The sequence below is a fragment of the Nerophis ophidion genome, linkage group LG04, assembly GCF_033978795.1.
Source record: "Nerophis ophidion isolate RoL-2023_Sa linkage group LG04, RoL_Noph_v1.0, whole genome shotgun sequence".
Taxonomy (NCBI): Eukaryota; Metazoa; Chordata; class Actinopteri; order Syngnathiformes; family Syngnathidae; genus Nerophis; species Nerophis ophidion.
The window spans coordinates 52,932,390-52,951,704 of NC_084614.1; the positions used below are offsets into that span (position 1 = coordinate 52,932,390).

The following is a 19,315-nucleotide window of genomic DNA, read 5'->3' on the forward strand; positions in this document are numbered from 1 at the left end:
TTTTCTTTCTTTGCTGAAGATTGCCACATGTGCCTCCATTAAATTTTTTGTCAAGATTTTTGGTTTTAAACAAGATTTTAGTTTAACATTCAGGATATCGTATGTCAGGAACTTGCTTTTGAAGTTGCCATGCAAGCTGACAATAGTAGCTACTTTGCTAGGTAGTTAATCTGTTGGCTCCATTGTTATCAATGTAAACACATTACATGATGATCCAAAGTAGGAGATGTCTAGTGAGACTTTAGGAAGCAGTTGTGTACACAGTGTGATTGACGGGATCAAATGGTGAGTTTCTGCTACTGAGGCAGGCAGGCAACAGTTGTTTGGAGGAACAGAGGGGCAATGTTGGAATGACACGTTTGCAATATCTTACCGTGTGTGAGTGTGTGTGTGTGTGTGTGTGTGTGTGTGTGTGTGTGCGTGCGTGTGTGTGCATGTGTGCGTGCGCGTGTGTGTGTATATACGACCCGTTTACTGTAATGTTTTTTTTAAGCCTGGCATGATTTGGTGTTGATTTAAAACAGACCATTGTTGTACATTCCGTGACAGAATGTAACGGAACATGTAACCAATATGTTGTTTTGATTGTAGCAGCTGTTTTATACTCAGTCTCATACTAACTTTAGCTTTCTTGCGCTCTCCCTGTATATTCACAACATCTTAGCTTTGGACTAATTTAGGTTCTCTGGCGCGGAAAAACTATCATAGAATTACTTTATTACTCTCCTTTCACTATTATTTTATGCGATTGGTTACTTACAATAATATGTACTTTACAGCCTCAACCATACCTTGTTGAATCTATTGTATTGTGGGTGTAGCTTGCATAGTGTTGCACTTCGTTAGACACTGCCATGTATTTAAATACAGTTAATAATAGCAGAATTTCTCTAATCAGTTGTGGCATGTAAAATGGGACTTTCCATCCATCCTTCCATCCATCCATCCATCCATCCATCTTCTTCCGCTTATCCGAGGTCAGGTTGCAGGGGCAGCAGCCTAAGCAGTGAAGCCCAGCCTTCCCTCTCCCCAGCCTCTTGGTCTAGCTCCTCCCGGGGGATCCCGAGGTGTTCCCAGGCCACCCGGGAGACATAGTCTTCCCAGCGTGTCTTTGGTCTTCCCCGTGGCCTCCTACCGGTCAGACGTGCCCAAAACACCTCCCTAGGGAGGCATTCGGGTGGCATCCAGACCAGATGCCCGGACCACCTCATCTGGCTCCTCTCGATGTGGAGGAGCAGCGGCTTTAGTTTAAGCTCCGCCCGGATGACAAAGCTTCTCACCCTATCTCCATGGGAGAGCCCCGCCACCCAACAGAGGAAGCTCATTCCGGCCGCTTGTACCCGTGATCTTGTCATAACCCAAAGCTCATGAACATAGGTGAGGGTGGGAACGTAGATCGACCGGTAAATTGAAAGCTTTGCCACAACGGATCGATACAGCGTCCGCATTACTGAAGACGCGGCACCGATGCGCCTGTCGACCTCACGATCCACTCTTCCCTCACTCGTGAACAAGACTCTGAGGTACTTGAACTCCTCCACTCTGGGCAGGATCTCCTCCCCAACCCGGATATGGCACTCCACCCTTTTCTGGGCGAGAAACATGGACTCAGACTTGGAGGTGCTGATTCCCATCCCAGTTGCTTCACACTCGGCTGCGAACAGAAGCAGTGAGAGCTGAAGATACTGGTCAGATGAAGCCATCAGGAAAACATCATCTGCAAAAAGCAGAGACCTAATTCTGCAGCCACCAAACCAGATCCCCTCAACGCGCTGACTGCCCCTAAAAATTCTGTCCATAAAAGTTTCGAACAGAATCGGTGACAAAGGGCAGCCTTGGTGGAGTCCAACCATCACTGGAAACGGGTCCGGCAAAGCGGACCAAGCTCTGACACTGATCATACAGGGAGCGGACCGCCACACCATACTCTCTAAGCACTCTCTAAGCTTTGTCCAAGTCCACAAAGTTCATGTAGACTGGTTGGGCAAACTCCCATGCACCCTCAAGGACCCTGCCAAGAGTATAGAGCTGGTCCACAGTCCCACGACCAGGACGAAAACCACACTGTTCCTCCTGAATCCGAGGTTCGACTATCCGGCGTAACCTCCTCTCCTGTACACCTGAATAGGCCTTACCGAGAAGGCTGAGGAGTGTGATCCCATGAAAGATGTTATACACCCACCGCTTCCCCTTCTTAATTAGAGAAACCACCACCCCGGTCTGCCAATCCAGAGGTACCGCCCCCGATGTCGACGTGATGTTGCAGAGTCTTGTCAACCAAGACGGCTCGACCGCATCCAGAACCTTAAGGAACTCCAAGCGGATCTCATCCAACCACGTGGCCTAGCCACCGAGGAGCTTTTTAACTACCTCAGCAACTTCAGCCCCAGAAAAAGGAGAGCCCACCACAGATTTCCCAGGCACTGCTTCCTCATAGGAAGACGTGTTTGTAGGATTGAGGAGGTCTTTGAAGTATTCCCTCCACCGATCCACAACATCCGCAGTCGAGGTCAGCAGAACACCATCCCCATCATACACTGTGTTGACATTGCACTGCTTCCCTTTCCTGTGGCGGCGAATGGTGGTCCAGAATCGCTTCGAAGGCGCTTGGAAGTCATTTTTCATGGCTTCCCCGAACTCCTTCCATGTCAGAATTTTTGCCTGTGCGACCGCTAAAGCCGCACACCGCTTTGCCTGTCGGTACCGATAGGAGTCTTTCATCAGCTTGACGGAATCCCTAGGATTACCGCCACGACAGGCACCAACCACCTCGCGGCCACAGCTCCAATCGACCGCCTCAACAGTAGAGGTACGGAACATCGTCCACTCGGACTCAATGTCCAACACCTCTCTTGTGACATGTTCAAAGTTCTTCCGGAAGCGGGAATTGAAACTCTGTCTGACAGGAGACTCTGCTAAGCGTTCCCAGTAGACCCTCACAATGCGTTTGGGCCTGCCAGGTCTGTCCGGCACCCTCTCCCACCATCGCAGAGAACTCACCACCAGGTGGTGATTGATAGAAAGCTTCGCCCCTCTCTTGCCCCGAGTGTCCAAAACATGAGACCCCAAATCCGAAGACACAACTACAAAGTCGATCATGGAACTGGGGCCTAGGGTCTTCTGGTCCCAAGTGCACATATGGACACCCTTATGTTTGAACATGGTGTTCGTCATGGACAATCTGTGACGAGCACAAAAGTCCAATAACAAAACACCACTCTGGTTCAGATCCGGGCGGCCATTCCTCCCAATCACGCCTCTCCAGGTCTCACTGTCGTTGCCAATATGAGTGTTGAAGTCCCCTAGTAGAACGAGGGAATCACCCGGGGGAGCACTCTCAAGTACTCCCTCGAGCTGCTGTTTGGCGTGTAAGCGCAAACAACAGTCAAGATCCGTCCCCCCCACCCAAAGGCGGAGGGAAGCTACCTTCTCGTCCACTGGGCTGAGCTCCAACGTGCAAGCTCTGAGACGTGGGGGAGCAAGAATTGCCACCTCAGCCTGTCGCCTCTCACTGCGTGCAACGCTAGAGTGGAAGAGAATCCAGCCCCTCTCGAGAGAACTGTTTTCCAGAGCATTTGCTGTGCGTCGAAGTGAGTCAGACTATATTGATTGAAATACGTATTTCAAACCTGCACAGTACAACAAAACACTTTTTTAAAAAATTTTTTTATTTTGGCAGAGATAATCATGCAAGGCTTGAAAAGGGGTTGGATGAAGCAGATGCTTATAAAATCCCAACCCCTCTCACTCATTCCACATTTAACATAAACAATATAATACAAGAACAATACTATATAAACAAAAACAAGAACAACTCTTGTACACTAACAATACGATAGTGCCACTGTTACTATGAGACAAGACAAGACGAGACAATACATACATATGCACACACATACACACATGCACAGGCCCAAACACACTCTGACCATACGCCTCTCTCCCATTGCTCTGTACTGAGGGCATCACTCTCTTTCCTCCTCGTACTTCTTCAGTTCTTCTTTTTTAAACAGTGTTTTAAATTGGATCATGTTAGAACACATTTTTAACTTGTCCCCTAAGTTGTTCCACGGACTGACTCCACGCACTGAAATGCACATTGATTTTAAAGTGGTTCTAAATTTAGGCAAATATAATTGGTTGTTTCCTCTTAAACTGTAACTATGGTGATCATCTCTGTCATGGAAAATGTTCTGTATATTGGACGGTAGAGAGTTTTGGGATGCCCTAAACATAATTTGAGCAGTTTTATAGTTAATCACATCGTTCAGTTTAAGTTGCTTTAAGTCCATAAATAGTGGATTTGAATGATGCTGTAGTGAACATTGGACACAATGTTCTTGCCGGAACTTCTCCACCTCCGGCACTAGCTCAAGCTCCTTTTTCCCCCAGCGAGCTGACGTTCAAGGTCCCAAGAGCTACCTTATGTAGCTGAGGATCGGACCGCCAAGTGCCCTGCCTTCGGCTTCCGCCCAGCTCACATTGCACCTGACCTCTATGGCCCCTGCTATGGGTGGTGAGCCCATTGGAAGGGGGACCGACGTTCCCTCTTCAAGCTGTGCCCTGACGGGCCCTTGGGGACAAGCCCGGCCACCAAGCGCTCGCCATTGTGCCCCACCTCTGGGTCTGGCTCCATTAGGAGGCCCCAGTGCCCCGCGTCCGGGCAAGGGAAATCTGAGTCCTTCGTTTTTATTTTTCATGGAGGTTTTCGAGCTGCTCTTTGTCTGATCACTCACCTAGGACCAGTTTGTCTTGGTAGACCCTACCGGGGGGCATAAATCCCCCGGACAACATAGCTCCTTGGATCATTGGGACATGCAAACTCCTCTACCAGCTCAGAGGGGAGAAAATGGGACTTTGTTTTGGGGAAATGTATTTTGTGTGAAAATGACATCAGGGCATCAAACCATTTGAATTTCACACAAACCGAGCTGCTCTTGATGCTGTTACATGAAAGCCTCTCTGTTGTCGCTTATGAAATGGGCTCATTGAGCTGTAAGGTACAAAGGTACACAGGAGTGCCAAGTAGCCAGTAGACGCGCCGTTAAAGCAACACTGTCTCACTTTCATCAGCGGAGAGCCCTATATCATTCTTGTGGGGAAGATAATGAGAAATATTGATGTGTGTTTGTGTGCATGAGAGAAAGGTGGGGCATGGGTATCTCAACTCAACCCACTTAACGCTGCCTTAATCGCAGCCGCTGCAGAGATAAGCTGTTGAGGAATGGCACACAGAGTTAAAATACATGCAATAAAAATATGATGACAGATGATGACAGAACACAGCTGACTACTGCTGAGCTCACTACTCCCTAAAATGCTCTGTGTTCTACCGCCCTGATGTCAACAAAGTGCTCTCAATAGCTGCATCATTTTATTTCTTCAGATAAAAACACCTGGACTAGTGTACAAAAATATCACTCAATTGGAGAAAGAATTGTATTTTGAATGACAATTAGCTGGCTATGCTATTTTCAGCATTAACTGTGCTTTTTATTTTGCAACAGAGACTTTTGGGTCTCGGCCTAGCGTGGAGGATGGCTCGCTGCGATGGACACGCATGCTCATGCAGATATCTGACAATCAGAGTGTGGATCAGCACCGAGCAGGTGAGTCTTTGGACTTCAGCATCACTCAGTACGTGTCCATGCACTAAATTAGTCCGATTTTGTCAAATAGTTTGGCTCTAAATAAGCCTCCTACAACCCATGGAAACCCCTTAATCAGAGCGTGCTTGGTTTTTGAAAAGTCGGACTAACACACCTGGATTATGTAATTGGAAACCAGATCTCTGGAGGGGTGTTTGCGGCTACAGAGGACCCTTCGTCTCACGCATTCATAGCATATCACCCGGTAGCAGATACAATTCAATAAAAACATAGCAACAATTATAATGAAGAGGAGACTGTTTATTTGCTTCACCAGTTAAAAGAACAGAACATTTAGAAGTGCATAGATGGGAGGAAAAAAAAACATATTTATGTAAGAAGGTAGCTAAATAATGTATAATGCCAGAGTCCCACATTAAGAGATGAAAGATAATGAGGCAGGTATATTTAAGGAGGATAATAAAACATTCACAAACCAGTTCCCGCTGCATTTGTGTACTCCAAACTGATTAACTTTTCGGACAACTGGCAGGCTAGTCCAGAACAATAGCAACCTTCCTGTGGAACAGCATCAGTCTGGGCACAAACGTTCTTTTCCTGCAAATTTGAAAATCCTGTCAATCCACTGAGCCTTATGAATAAACTTTGAGACTTTCACAAGATTTGTTTACTGCATTGGAATAGCATCTTTACATTGGCTTCAAGGCAAGACTTTGTCCTAAAGTTGTTTTTTTCTTTAACAAGTGCCAAATATGTCGCAAACGTGTAACAACACAACAACATTTACTCATTCTTCGCCAATCCACTTTCAGGCACAAACGGTGTGTTTGAGATCATGGGAAAAATAAACATCAAATCAAAGCCACACTAACATAAAACATTACAACCAGCAGGCCGTTACAGTATGGATTGATGTATAGCGTATTATTTGTGCAATATTGTCGAGTGATGCACCGAAATTCGGCCGCTGAAAAAAGACTTTGATGACTGAAAACGGCGATGCTGAAACCAGATGTTGTGATGTAAACAAGACACGTGCGATTGTCTGGAGCGTAGTCAGCATGTCTGCAATGTGGACGTAGCTTTAATATACCCCAGATATATCCAGGGACAGCAATCTACAATATGTGCAAACATTAAAAGGACAGTGGCGGCTTTAAGGAGAGAAAGTGTGACTCGCTTTCTGTTGGAGACAGAAGTAAAGTTTCTAAACACGAGTACAATCTATAATAACACCACCACCAAATATGTTGGAATTTGTTGAGTATTATATTAAGGTTGAGAAGTTATCAAAGTATTTAAAAGTAACAATGGGCTTGTTTTTTGGTGGACCGTGCTTATGAAACGAGTCCAAGGGACCTCATGCATCCCGGACACATAAAATATGCAAAATTTGGGGAAACGACAGTGTCCTTTAACAGACTTTGCATTCTGAAATTCTTCACAGGCATTATAACTGTCTGCATTGACTAAATATAAATACGTTTGAGAGCTTGTTTACTTGATTCATAGCTAATGAGTCAATTCTACCATTTGTTACACTTTTTCCAGGTAGCGAGCTTTTGGAATAGGGTACAGTTTGTCTTGGTATGGTCCCTTATTTTTTTATTTTATTTTGTTCAATCCATTTAAATCTAGTTTGTTGCTCGCTTTCACATTATAAACAAAGCCTTTATCCAACAAGTACTGTACGTCTACCCAGGCCCCACAATGAAAGGTTGCTTAGGACTGTGATGTCATTGTCAAGTTTCAAGCAGGGAGCAATCAGCAGGGGAGAAAGTCAGCTTAAAGGGGAACTACACTTTTTTTTTTTAAATTTTGCCTATCGTTCACAATCATTATGATAGACATGATGGGGGAGATGTACTTTTTAATGGATTCTAAATGGTAAATAAATGTGATCAAAAGCCCGCTTTTAATGGAGCCTATGGGAGCCGCTCTATTCTGCCTATAAAGCCCTTAAAAACTTCCAAACACCTCCATTAAGGTTTTATATACATGATGTAGGTACATACTTTATGTACCGGGCACATTAATAATAACGTGTAATATTTACATATGTTGCTCATTTTAAGCATACCCGGTGTATGAAATTTAAAAACGCTTTACGTTTGCTTTTTTTCCAACTCCATCATTGATTACTGCTCGCTGCAGATTTCGAAAGCCAAAAAACATAATAAAACATTACTTACTGTACAATATCTGCTGTCATTAGGATGCTGACTGCTAGGATGTTCATATATTCCCATTTCGATGAAGAATGACTCATAAAACCTTGTAAAGATAAGAGGAGTGGAACCAATCAGTTATTCGTGTTGTTATCGCCATTATTGTGGTGTCTAAATTGGCTGTCAAAGTGTACCAACTTGTCGGAATAATTCTTTGTCCGTCTACTATCCAGGTGCAAGGCAAGGTGTATGATATAAACTAAAGTTTGAAGAACAAAAAAACGACGAAGCAGCTGATCAGTCGATTATGTCAACATTGGTACACAAGCGATGTGATCACGGCGCTGCTATAAATAGTTTGCCTGTGTTTGCACTTAAAATAACAATATCACTAATACTTGGTTAATATTCAAGTCACGAAATGTAAGTGGAGTATTGTTGGTGCTTTTTGGATGGTTATTCATAGGGTTTTACGGGCGGAATAGAAGACCTCCTATTGGTTCCATTGTTAGCAGAGTTTTATTCATTTACGAGTTTGAAAAAATACATAAGTCATGTTTTGTGATTAATAGGTAAAATTCCAAAAAAGTGCAGTTTCCCTTTAAAGTCGAACAAATAATTAACCTCTTGGAGTTCTGCTGAATCTTTTGGACAGTGTGATGATGAAGACAATGATGTTTCCAAAATAATTGGCTGATGTGAGCTTCATTTCATACAGATGACAGTTAATTGTCACCCTGCACACACAAAAGACATGTCATGTTAACCGAATGAATCACAGGCCAAATGTACAACTTCCTCATCTTTTTGTCATTTGCATTACTCTGGCTGTGCCATTAATATCCAGTAGCCACTCAACATTATCTGTTATGTTTTTTCTCCTTCATTAGTACAGCTCACACTCTATAAATGTGTATAAATTAGGGTATGCTCATAAATACTATCCGGTGTGTATGCTGCATGCCTTGGGCACATTTCCAAGTAAAGAATCGGAATCAGAAGTACTTTATTAATCCCCTAGGGGAACACATGGATTGATTTAAACTTTTTCTCAGCACATTTCAGTGCAACTTGCGTTATCACACAGCACCTGTAGTTATTTGCACACTTGTGTATTCAAAAGTGCAGGGAAATATCCCATGTAGACCTGCAAGGTATAACCTCTGTGTTGTAGTCAAATCTAAACATTAAACATGGTTGATGATCACATTAAAATGTTCATATTATGATTTTTTTTTTTTAAATCTTCATTTAAAACACTTCCTTGTGGACAACACAACATGTGATGACGGTGCATTGGTTAAAATCTGGCATTGATTTTGCTATACAGACCTATTTTCAAGCCCCCTTTTGGCTGTGTGTAGAAACAAGGCAAGTTATTAGATGCAAATGAACCCCTTCATACCCTGCCTCTTCACACAGACTAAAACTTTGTCCCCGCCCCGGCAGCCATTCTTGTAGTTTTAAAGACAAGCTACCAGCTAGGTAGTAACAATTATCTTACAATTATATTAAACATTTGGCATTTGTTTTAACGGCAGCAAAGATAAAATTAATTACTTTGATTAGAAAATAGCTGTAATTTATATTTTAATTAAAAATAGCTGTAATTTATATTGGGTTGCTTTTTATTTTAGTTTGTATAGTGTAACTAATACAAATTGATAAAATCCAGACCTCATGGAGTGCCTGGAATTTTAATTACACAAAGTTTCTGCACGGCCACTGCAATAGCGTGCACATGAGTGGTGGCGTGATATGTGTGCCGGCAAACAGCGGGGAGTTTTGACATTTTTATTAATTTTTTTATTAATATGTTGCATTCACTTGACGTCATAGTGGTCTGGCTCGCATCTGTTGTCATAGCGCTCTGGGCTGCATTTTGCCTTTGTTGAAGAAAAATGCACTATGCTTGCATTGTTTTAGGCTGTTGGATTGATTGATTGATTGATTGATTGATTGATTGATTGATTGATCAATTGATTGAAACCTTTATTTGTATACAGTACAGTACATATTCCGTACAATTGACCCATAAATGGTAACACGAGAACTGGAACTGTTCAAAACGTGAAAAGGATAAAAGTTTCTTCAGAGTTCCCTGAAAGATGATCAAGAAGGGCGAAAGAGTGCAAGATTTTACGAGAAATTACGAGAAAAATGGCACACACTCCAGTCCAAGGAAGCAGTTAGTCAAAAGAACGCACAAGTTTGCAGTGATCACCTTGTTAAAGGTTTGTTTAAAATACCTTTAAGGTTTATTATTTCCCATATAAGTATTATCTTGATGTTATTTGTATTTTATCTTGTTTAAAGAGTTCTTATAACGCATTTTTGCTACAAGTATTTCGTAAAGCACCACCTCGGCAAGTCTAAATAAAAGAAAGCAGATGTGAGCAAAACCTAAAAGAATTAAGGTTTTACCAAAGTCAGCAATCATAAATGAAGCTATCAGCACATAGAGCACCTTTACCACTCAAAGAGCCATTTTTACCTGTTTCACAAAATAAAGAAAACAATGGGAGCCACAAAACTCTTGAAATTTATAATGAAATAACACTGCATACAGAGTTTTTTTTTGCTTTGTGCTCTGTATAAACCAGGGGTCTCAGACACGCGGCCCACAATTAAATATAAAGATTTTATGTTAGTGCGGCCAGTGAGTTTTATATGAATGCCCTTTATTAGCATCACGCATGCGAATCCTCCCGATTTGTCCGGGAGACTCACGGGTTAAACAGTGATTATTCTCTTGGACGTCTACTGAGTAACACCGAAACAACAATAGCAAGGGCTTGCTATGATGGCACTGCCTTTAGTGTCCTCTACAACTTGTAGAAACAGCTTGCCAGTCAAGTCACATGTTGTATGTGGCTTCTGCAGACGCACGTACGTGAGTGCAAGGCATACTTGTTCAACAGCCATACAGGTCACACTGAGGGTGCCTGTTTAAACAACTTTAACACTGTTACTAATATGCGCTACACTATGAACCCACACCAAACAAGAATGACAAACACATTTCGGGAAAACATCCGCACTGTAACACAACATAAACACAACAACAAATACCCAGAATCCCGTGCAACCCTAACTATTTCGGGCTACATTATTCACCCCAGCTACCACCAAACTCCGCCCCCTTCAACCCCGCCCACCTCAAACGACGCTGGAGGGGGGGGGGGGATTGGTGGTAGCTGGGGTGAATATTGTAGCCCGGAAGAGTTAGGGTTGCATGGGATTCTGGGTATGTGTTCTGTTGTGTTTATGTTGTGTTACAGTGAGGATGTTTTCCCAAAATGTGTTTGTCATTCTTGTTTGGTGTGGCTTCACAGTGTGGCGCATATTAGTAAGAGTGTTAAAGTTGTTTGTATCACAACCCTCAGTGTAAACTGTATGGCTGTTGATCAAGTATGCCTTGCAATCGCTTGAAGATGGTAATAATGGCTTCACACAACACGTGACCAGCCTGCACACATACAGCGTTGTGTAACAGCGGGCACGAGTACATGTATCAGAGGACGTTATGGGTATGCCACCCTGGCCCGCCCACTTTGTCGCTGTCCGATGGATAATCGGGGTATATGTAACGCAGTCATTTTTTGGGAAAGGCACTGAAGTTAGAAAACCGGGGTGGTCAGCAAGTATACAGCCGAGCCACACCAGAGTGATGTCAGGGGTCCGGAGCCGCATGCGGTTTGCATGCGGCTCCGGACCCCTGACATAGACAAAGTTGTGATCTATTGTTATATTTTGATAAATACACGCGTACTCATAAACAGCGCGCGCAACAAAAAGCAACAGACACGACAGTAGGTGCCAAGTTCAATCATGAAATGCAACCTTACCCCAGCAAAAGCGATGCATGATTTATCTAGGAGAGTCTTGATATCAATTTCCTTGACCTCCATGCTTTTTCAAGTTTTCATTTGTTTTGTCATGTAGAATGATGTCTGGAGCACCAGATAGTTGGACATGTCTGGGAATGCGACCGACTAATGATCCTTGATATCACTAGACACATTTATTTCAATAACTTATAGGGATGGATTCAATTGCATAGTTTGATTTGTTTGCTCGTATCTGCTCCCTTACACACTCCGATAGTTTGCACTGTGTTATGTATATATAATATTGGTTTGGTGGCCCATTCCTTCGTTTACTTCCGTTTTCATAGTCACATGGCTGAATACAGCTTATATACACAAGTTAACAGTGCAATTTCGATGTTGATGATGTGCATTTTTTAGAAAAATAATTACTTTTGTGGTTATGTTGTTAATTTCAACTTTTTTTCCTAAAATATGCATTCAGGCAAAAGACTATTTTATCCGAATAATTGAACAAATTAATCCTTAAATTAATCGATTACTAGAAATAATCGATAGCTGCAACCCTACTTTTCTTTGTGAAAAGACAATTTAATTTTTGACTGTGGTTTTTAGAAGCCTTAATCTGATGTGTGAGCAGTGAGTGACTCATTCTATAAGACACAGCAGGCCTAGGTAGCCACCATCTCCCTCAGCATGTTGCTTGACAGCCATTACATAATCCAGTATGTTGTTTTGATTAAAAAAAAACAGCGGTCAAAGCCAGAGGGATATCATCTCGAGGATTGCATAGTGATGTCCAGCCCCAGGCTCGGTTCTCTCCTCTTCTCATCCCCTACTCTCCTTAACAGGATGGGAGATGACGTGATCCTACTTCAGCGGACGTGTCTCGCCAGGCTTGTTGCTAGGCAACTAAATGCTAAATTCTGAAGGCCAGATGATGCTGCTGATCTAAATTAGGCCATAAGTAGGTGGCTGTGAATTCAAATCTGTGGAATGAAACATTATCTCCTAATGAGTGTGTCATCGAGGAAGGTTGTTTTTTCCAAAAAGTGAGAAAAAGAAAAATATTTTGTGTTACACTGAAAAATACTTCAGCCTTAGTACTTAATCCTTTTCTTAATATTTGGATATAGAAAATTTACATGACATTTTGCTCATTGCCTTAGGCCCGAGCACATAAAATGGCAACCCGATGTTGTGATTTCATTGACAGCTGAGGTTGCCCACCACCCTATTCATTGATGTTGTATTCAAACTGCCTCAAAGGATTGCAAAATCAAAGACCAAATGCATAATTGAATTTACATTACACACCAGGGATGAAATATTCATTTTTTTGATTCCTCATGAAAAATGCAGTGTGTGCGTGCGTGAATATACGCACGCTACCACTTAACTCAGTGCGCTGACTATAGCTTGACTGGACGCCTCCACGCTGTGCCAACTATATGATCGATCCCCGTACTGTGCCTTGCCCACTTTACTGCATGTCTCAAACAGCCAGACTGACTTCTGAGGGAGCCATCGACCTCTCACATCTTAAAGGGGATTTTACTGTATTACCTTGTGAGCTATTTGCTTAACTTTGCAGATGACCCTAAACTATTCTCTGATTGCATTTTTTGCTCCATCAATCTGCATAGAAAGTATGTGTTTGTCTTATCTATGAGTGATGGTGAAACAAAATTATATTGCATCTTTTTATGCAGAATTAATGTGGACCTAAAATCAATATGAGTGAAATATACTCACTTATTACAGTACAAAAGGCTTACATTAGTAACAAAACTGCAATATAAACCTAGCTAAACCTCTGTTTTTATTTTTGCAGTGAACATGATAGGCTTACATTTGCTAATCTAGCGTATTCTCAATTTTAAACTTAAAGGGGAACATTATCACAATTTCTGAAGGGTTAAAACCAATAAAAATCAGTTCCCAGTGGCTTATTTTATTTTTCAAAGTTTTTCTCAAAATTTTATCCCTCACGCAATATCCTGAAAAACGGCTTTAAAGTGCCTGATTTTAACCATCGTTATATCCACCTGTCTATTGTCCTGTGACGTCACTGCGTGAAGCCACCAGAAACAAACATGGAGAATAGTACAGAAAGGTATAGCATAGTAGCTCGGATTCAGACTCGGATTTCAGCGGCGTAAGCGATTCAACACATTACGCATGTATTGAAACGGATGGTTGGAGTGTGGAGGCAGATAGCAAAACAAAATTGAAGAAGAAACTGAAGCTATTGAGCCATATCGCGACAGACAGCGGCACGAGAGGAAGCGCGGGCGAATTCGGCGATCGCCTTCTAACCAACGATTGGTATGTGTTTGTTTGGCATTAAATGTGGGTGGAGGGAAAGGCTGGATGCAAATATAGCTACAAATGAGGCATAATGATGCAATATGTATATGTACATACAGCTAGCCTAAATAGCATGTTAGCATTGATTAGCTTGCAGTCATGCTGTGACCAAATATGTCTAATTAGCACTCCACATAAGTCAATAACATCAACAAAACTCACCTTTGTGATTTCGTTGACTTTATCGTTGGAAATGCATCTGCTTTGAGTGTCGCAGGATATCCACACATTCTTGCCATCTCTGTCGTAGCACAGCTGTCGTCGGTACAGTGTGCAGAACAAACGAGGGACTTTCGCATCTTTTGGCCACTGGTGCAACTTGAATCCGTCTCTGTTAGTGTTGTTACACCCTCCGACACACACCTACGAGGCATGATGTCTCCAAGGTACGGAAGACAGTCGAAAAAACGGAAAATAACAGGCCGGATTTGACTTAGTGCGTGTAATAAGATTGAGAAAATGGCGGCTTGCTTCATGTTGTGACATCACGAGGGAACGGTCATCGCTCGACAGGCTATCAATTGAAAGGCGTTTAAATCACCAAATTCACCATTTTAGGGTTCGGAAATTGGTTAAAAAACATATGGTCTTTTTCTGCAACATCAAGGTATATATTGACGCTTACATAGGTCTGGTGATAATGTTCCCCTTTAAACCACAATATTTCAGTTTCAGTTTATTTTGAACATGCTCACAATACAATTACAATGTAATGCATCACATATTTCCAGTTGTTTCATTACAGCATTTCCGAAAAGGTGCGATGCCATGTGATGTGTTTGATGCCATTTTATGTGTGTGATTCTGGGGAGCATGCTTTATCAGTATAATACTTCAAACCCCACTTCAAAAGGCTTATTTACAAAATGTGCTCATTGTAACCATTAATCCTGACTTCCTCAGCTTTGGAAAAAGAAAAAAAAATCACAAGAAATTGTTTTGTTAATTCTTGTTTTGTGTGTTGGTGTTTTATATATTGTGCGCCTGAGTTAATGTGGCTGATCAATTTGAATTTGCTATGAAGTTTTTATTGACTTTGTTATTTAATTTTATTTTACAGTATTAAAGGATATAAAAATGTTTATAGGTTAAATAAGAATTACATTTTGTAATCAAATTTCAGGCAAATTGAGGCACTTAAAATATACAGACTAAAAAAACAGTTTTTTGTTGTAAATTGATGTACATTTCATTTGGATTTTCTTTAGTATTAATAAGGATACAATGTTATGCAGAGGTGTAATAAACAATTTTATAGGCAAATGATAATGTTAAAGTCGGAGTGGGGAGCGGGGTGCGTAACAGAAAATAATTGAGAAGCACTGAATTGGCCTAACTTGCTTTTTTTATGGATGTGGGAGGAGAGAAAACACGTGCACGAATGGGAATAACATGCTAACTCCACTGTGATGCTTCAACAGACTTTCAAATCCTCTATCTAAAGAGTCTGACGCTAACATGCTAACTACTAGGTCACTACGCAACCCCAATTGGTTGAATTAAAAAGTAACACATGATCTGAAGTCCTTTAAACCCGCAACTGTACAGGCAATCTTTTAAGTAACATTGTAACAAAGACAAAGATTTAAGAAAGACAAAGAAACAATTACTGGAAAGACTACAACATTAGGGAACTGTACCAGACAACTTTTATGAGCTCATTGTCTGATCAAGCAGACAGCAGAGATTTGAAAAAAGATGCATCACTGCTATCATTCTTGGCCTCCGCTATCCCAAGGTTCTTTGCATACCGACTGCTCCGCGCTTGAAAATATACTTCCTGTTTCCGAGGGAGGATGTAAACTAGAAGAACTCCATTTCAGACACTACAGTTATTACAAAAAAAAAAAAAGTTTTCTAACTACTGATTGTGATCACCGCTTGGTAACATATTCGACTTCAACTCTGCCCGGTGGGTAGCACAGGTTTGCTAGAGTAAGCGAACCAAAGAAGCTGAAAAGCTGGGGGATAACTAGCTAAATGCTAGTTATAAGACAAAGATCTACAGAGGCAAAAAAACAAGTACCAAAGGTATAAGAACAGATTATCTGGCATACTTTGAACACGGAGGAAAGAATATTAAAGTCAATTATTGGACCGGAACAAAAACAATATGAGAGCAACATGGGGAATCTTGATTAGCATTATTAAAAATGGTGCCAAGAAGGATTATCCTAAATACTTCTCAGATGGAAATGTAAAAAAATGACAATATGAACAAAGTAGTTAAAAGTTTCAATATGTACTTTGTGAACCTTGGACCAAATCTGGAGGAAAAGATTCCAGATCCTGAGTCAGTTGAGGACTTAAATGACACTATAGACAGAAATCCCCACTCGATGATCCCTAGAGATGTCAAAATAGAGGAAATAATATGAGTGAGAGGCGACGGGCTGGGGTGGCAATTCTCGTTGCCCCCCGCCTCAGAGCCTACACGTTGGAGTTCAACCCAGTAGACGAAAGGGTAGCCTCCCTCCGCCTTAGGGTGGGGGGACGGGTCCTGACTGTTGTTTGTGCTTACGCACCAAACAGCAGTTCAGAGTACCCACCCTTTTTGGGTACACTCGAGGGAGTACTGGAAAGTGCTCCCCCGGGTGAGTCCCTTGTCCTACTGGGGGACTTTAACGCTCATGTTGGCAACGACAGTGAAACCTGGAGAGGCGTGATTGGGAAGAATGGCTGTCCGGATCTGAACCCGAGTGGTGTTTTGTTATTGGACTTTTGTGCTCGTCACAGTTTGTCCATAACAAACACCATGTTCAAACATAAGGGTGTCCATATGTGCACTTGGCACCAGGACACCCTAGGCCGCAGTTCCATGATCGACTTTGTAGTTGTGTCATCGGATTTGCGGCCTCATGTTTTGGACACTCAGGTGAACAGAGGGGCGGAACTTTCTACCGATCACCACCTGGTGGTGAGTTGGCTGCGATGGTGGGGGAGGGTGCCGGACAGACCTGGAAGGCCCAAACGCATTGTGAGGGTCTGCTGGGAACGTCTGGCAGAGTCTCCTGTCAGAGAAAGTTTCAATTCCCATCTCCGGAAGAACTTTGAACATGTCACGAGGGAGGTGCTGGACATTGAGTCCGAGTGGACCATGTTCCGCACCTCTATTGTTGAGGCGGCTGATTGGAGATGTGGCAGCAAGGTAGTTGGTGCCTGTCGGGGCGGTAATCCTAAAACCCGTTGGTGGACACCAGCGGTGAGGGATGCCGTCAAGCTGAAGAAGGAGTCCAATCGGGTTCTTTTGGCTCATAGGCCTCCAGAGGCAGTGGACAGGTACCGACAGGCCAAGCGGTGTGCAGCTTCAGCGGTCGCGGAGGCAAAAACTCGGACATGGGAGGAGTTCGGGGAAGCCATGGAAAATGACTTCCGGACGGTTTCGAAGCGATTCTGGACCACCATCCGCCGCCTCAGGAAGGGGAAGCAGTGCACTATCAACACTGTGTATGGTGCGGATGGTGTTCTGCTGACCTCAACTGCGGATGTTGTGGATAGGTGGAAGGAATACTTCGAAGACCTCCTCAATCCCACCAACACGTTTCAGTTTCTTTTGGCTCATAGGACTCCAGAGGCAGTGGACAGGTACCGACAGGCCAAGCGGTGTGCAGCTTCAGCGGTCGCAGAGCCAAAAACTCGGACATGGGAGGAGTTGGGGGAAGCCATGGAAAACGACTTCCGGACGGCTTCGAAGCAATTCTGGACCACCATCCGCCGCCTCAGGAAGGGGAAGCAGTGCACTATCAACACTGTGTTTTGATGCGGATGGTGTTCTGCTAACCTCAACTGTGGATGTTGTGGATAGGTGGAAGGAATACTTCGAAGACCTCCTCAATCCCACCAACACATCTTCCTATGAGGAAGCAGTGCCTGGGGCATCTGTGGTGGGCTCTCCTATTTCTGGGGCTGAGGTTGCTGAGGTTGCTGAGGTAGTTAAAAAACTCCTCGGTGGCAAGGCCCCAGGGGTGGATGAGACCCGCCCCGGAGTTCCTTAAGGCTCTGGATGCTGTGGGGCGTCTTGGTTGACAAGACTCTGCAGCATCGCGTGGACATCGGGGGCGGTACCTGTGGACTGGTGGACCGGGGTTGTGGTTCCTCTCTTTAAGAAGGGGGACCGGAGGGTGTGTTCCAACTATCATGGGATCACACTCCTCAGCCTTCCCAGTAAGGTTTATTCAGATGTACTGGAGAGGAGGCTACGCAGGATAGTTGAACCTCGGATTCAGGAGGAACAGTGTGGTTTTCGTCCTGGTCGTGGAACTGTGGACCAGCTCTATACTCTCGGCAGGGTTCTTGAGGGTGCGTGAGAGTTTGCCCAACCAGTCTACCTGTGCTTTGTGGACTTGGAGAAGGCATTCGACCGTGTCCCTCGGGAATTCCTGTGGGGAGTGCTCAGAGAGTATGGGGTATCGGACTGTCTTATTATGGCGGTCCGCTCCCTGTACGATCAGTGTCAGAGCTTGGTCCGCATTGCCGGCAGTAAGTCGAACACATTTCCAGTGAGGGTTGGACTCCGCCAAGGCTGTCCTTTGTTACCGATTCTGTTCCTAACTTTTATGGACAAAATTTCTAGGCACAGTCAAGGCGTTGAGGGGTTCCGGTTTGGTGGCCGCGGGATTAGGGCTCTGCTCTTTGCAGATGATATGGTCCTGATGGCTTCATCTGGCCGGGATCTTCAGCTCTCACTGGATCGGTTCGCAGCCGAGTGTGAAGCGAATCAGCACCTCCAAGTCGGAGTCCATGGTTCTCGCCCGGAAAAGGGTGGAATGCCATCTCCGGGTTGGGGAGGAGACCCTGCCCCAAGTGGAGGAGTTTAAGTACCTAGGAGTCTTGTTCATGAGTGAGGGAAGAGTTGATCGTGAGATCGACAGGCAGATCGGTGTGCCGTCTTCAGTAATGCGGACGTTGTACCGATCCGTTGTGGTGAAGAAGGAGCTGAGCCGGAAGGCAAAGCTCTCAATTTACCGGTCGATCTACGTTCCCATCCTCACCTATGGTCATGAGCTTTGGGTCATGACTGAAAGGATAAGATCACGGGTACAAGCGGCCGAAATGAGTTTCCTCCGCCGTGTGGCGGGGCTCTCCCTTAGAGATAGGGTGAGAAGCTCTGTCATCCGGGAAGAACTCAAAGTAAAGCCGCTGCTCCTCCACATCAAGAGGAGCCGGATGAGGTTGTTCGGGCATCTGGTCAGGATGCCACCCGAACGCCTCCTTAGGGAGGTGTTTAGGGCACGTCCTTGCGGTAGGAGGGCACGGGGAAGACCCAGGACACGTTGGGAAGACTATGTCTCCCGGCTGGCCTGGGAACGCCTCGGGATCCCCCGGTAAGAGGTAGACG

At 43.8% G+C, this 19,315-nt stretch overlaps 1 protein-coding gene across 2 annotated transcripts in view; it reads left to right on the top strand.

The window, feature by feature from the left end:
* The window catches only part of LOC133551522 (sodium/potassium/calcium exchanger 3), a 39,756-nt gene that overhangs the window by 4,359 nt on the left and 16,082 nt on the right, over nucleotides 1-19,315 (top strand). For both annotated transcript variants that reach the window (XM_061898310.1, XM_061898309.1), the window contains exon 2: nucleotides 5,508-5,609. In XM_061898310.1, the coding sequence (XP_061754294.1) occupies nucleotides 5,508-5,609 (102 nt within the window). The remainder of the gene's footprint in view (nucleotides 1-5,507; nucleotides 5,610-19,315) is intronic.